Source organism: Poecilia latipinna, unplaced genomic scaffold (genome assembly GCF_001443285.1).
Source record: "Poecilia latipinna isolate Pla-1442-1.1 unplaced genomic scaffold, P_latipinna-1.0 Scaffold841, whole genome shotgun sequence".
Lineage (NCBI taxonomy): Eukaryota > Metazoa > Chordata > Actinopteri > Cyprinodontiformes > Poeciliidae > Poecilia > Poecilia latipinna.
In genome coordinates this window covers 414311-415763 of record NW_015113457.1, presented here as the reverse complement: position 1 = coordinate 415763, position 1453 = coordinate 414311, and the positions used below count along the sequence as shown (strand labels likewise).

General features: G+C 52.1%; 1 protein-coding gene across 1 annotated transcript in view; it reads right to left on the bottom strand.

Annotated features, from left to right (window-relative positions):
• pip5kl1 (phosphatidylinositol-4-phosphate 5-kinase-like 1) overlaps positions 1-1453 on the bottom strand; it is a 17708-nt gene that overhangs the window by 5748 nt on the left and 10507 nt on the right. The window contains exons 9-10 of the mRNA XM_015047772.1: positions 1306-1442; positions 6-476 (exon numbers count right to left, since the gene is read on the bottom strand). Coding sequence (XP_014903258.1) covers positions 59-476; positions 1306-1442 — 555 coding nt within the window. The 3' untranslated portion in view covers positions 6-58. The remainder of the gene's footprint in view (positions 1-5; positions 477-1305; positions 1443-1453) is intronic.

Here is a 1453-nt window from a genome sequence, read left to right as displayed (position 1 = left end):
GTGGTTCCGGCCCAGTGGTTCCGGTCCAGTCGTGTGGTTCCGGCCCAGTGGTTCCGGTCTACTGGCTGTGGTCCCGGACCCACCCCCGCAGCCGGCCGCTGTACTCCTGCGGGCTGACGGTGGAGAAGGAGCGGCCATGATGCCTCAGGCTCTTCCACAGATGCTCCAGCCGCTTCTTCAGGCCGTAGACGGTGAAAACGTCGATGATGCCGATGAAGTAGCGCTGCTCCGGCCCGTCGATGACGTGCAGCGGGTTCTTCAGGTTCGGAAGCAGCCGCCGGTTCTGGGCCCTGAAGTCCGGGATGTCGGGCGAGTCGGCGCCGGTTCCGGCGGGCCGCGGACTCGTCCGGGTCGAGTCGTCTCGGTCCCGCGGCGACGTTAAACCCGAGTCCGGTTCCGGTGACGGTCCGGCGTCGTCGTCCAGAACCGCTCCTGGGACTCCGGCGTGGATCGGGCTGGACCCGGGGTTCACGGACCTGGAACGGTACCAGACAGGAAGTGAGGCGGACTGTACAGGACTCTGGACAGAACCGGGCCTGAGATTAGAACCGGGTCAATAATTATTCCATTTAAAGTTCTGAGGAAACGGACCAGAAAACGTCCAGGGTCCGTTTCACTCCCACAGGGTCAAGATCACCGAACTGGGCTAGAACCCAACCCGTTAGCCATTACCATGGAGACGGAGGCTAATTGAGATGGAGTCTCTGCTCCCTAATCTAATCTGATCAGATAATCTGATTTATAGAAATTATGGAGGCGGCGAATCAAGGAGGAGCTGATTGAACTGGTTGCCATGGTGATTCACATTTTCCCATAGAGCAGCGAGAACAATAACCCTAGAGCTGCATCTATAGATCTGACAAACACAACAAGCTAAAAATGTAGCTAGTTAAATATACTGCTCAAAAAAATAAAGGGAACATTTCACTTTAATGTTGTGTGTGGCTCCAAATCCAGGCCTCCATTGGTTAATAAATTTGATTTCCATTGATGATTTTTGTGTGATTTTGTTCTCAGCACATTCAACTTTGTACAGAACAAAGTATTCAATGAGAATATTCCATTCATTCAGATCTAGGATGTTATTTGAGTGTTCCCTTTATTTTTTGAGCAGTGTATTTAGCTTAGCAGTCTCAATACTTAGCTTCCTTACTATTCAGCAAATTAGCCAGCTAAATGTTTAGCTAACTATTTAGCTAGTTAGCAAACTACATATTTAGCTGGCTAACTACTTAGCAGGTTAGCCAGATAAATGCTTAGGTAATTATTTAGCTCCTGGGAGTGGAACCAGCAGAGCGGACGGACTTCTTGGTTCTGACGATGAGCGAGGCGAAGGACAGGTTCTGGTTCCGCTCGTCGTGGTGCAGCGGCTGGTGGGCCAGCAGGAGGCTGTAGTCCAGAACGTTGAGCCGCTCCAGGAAGCCGGTGTCGATCTCCACCTGCTGGACGAGCC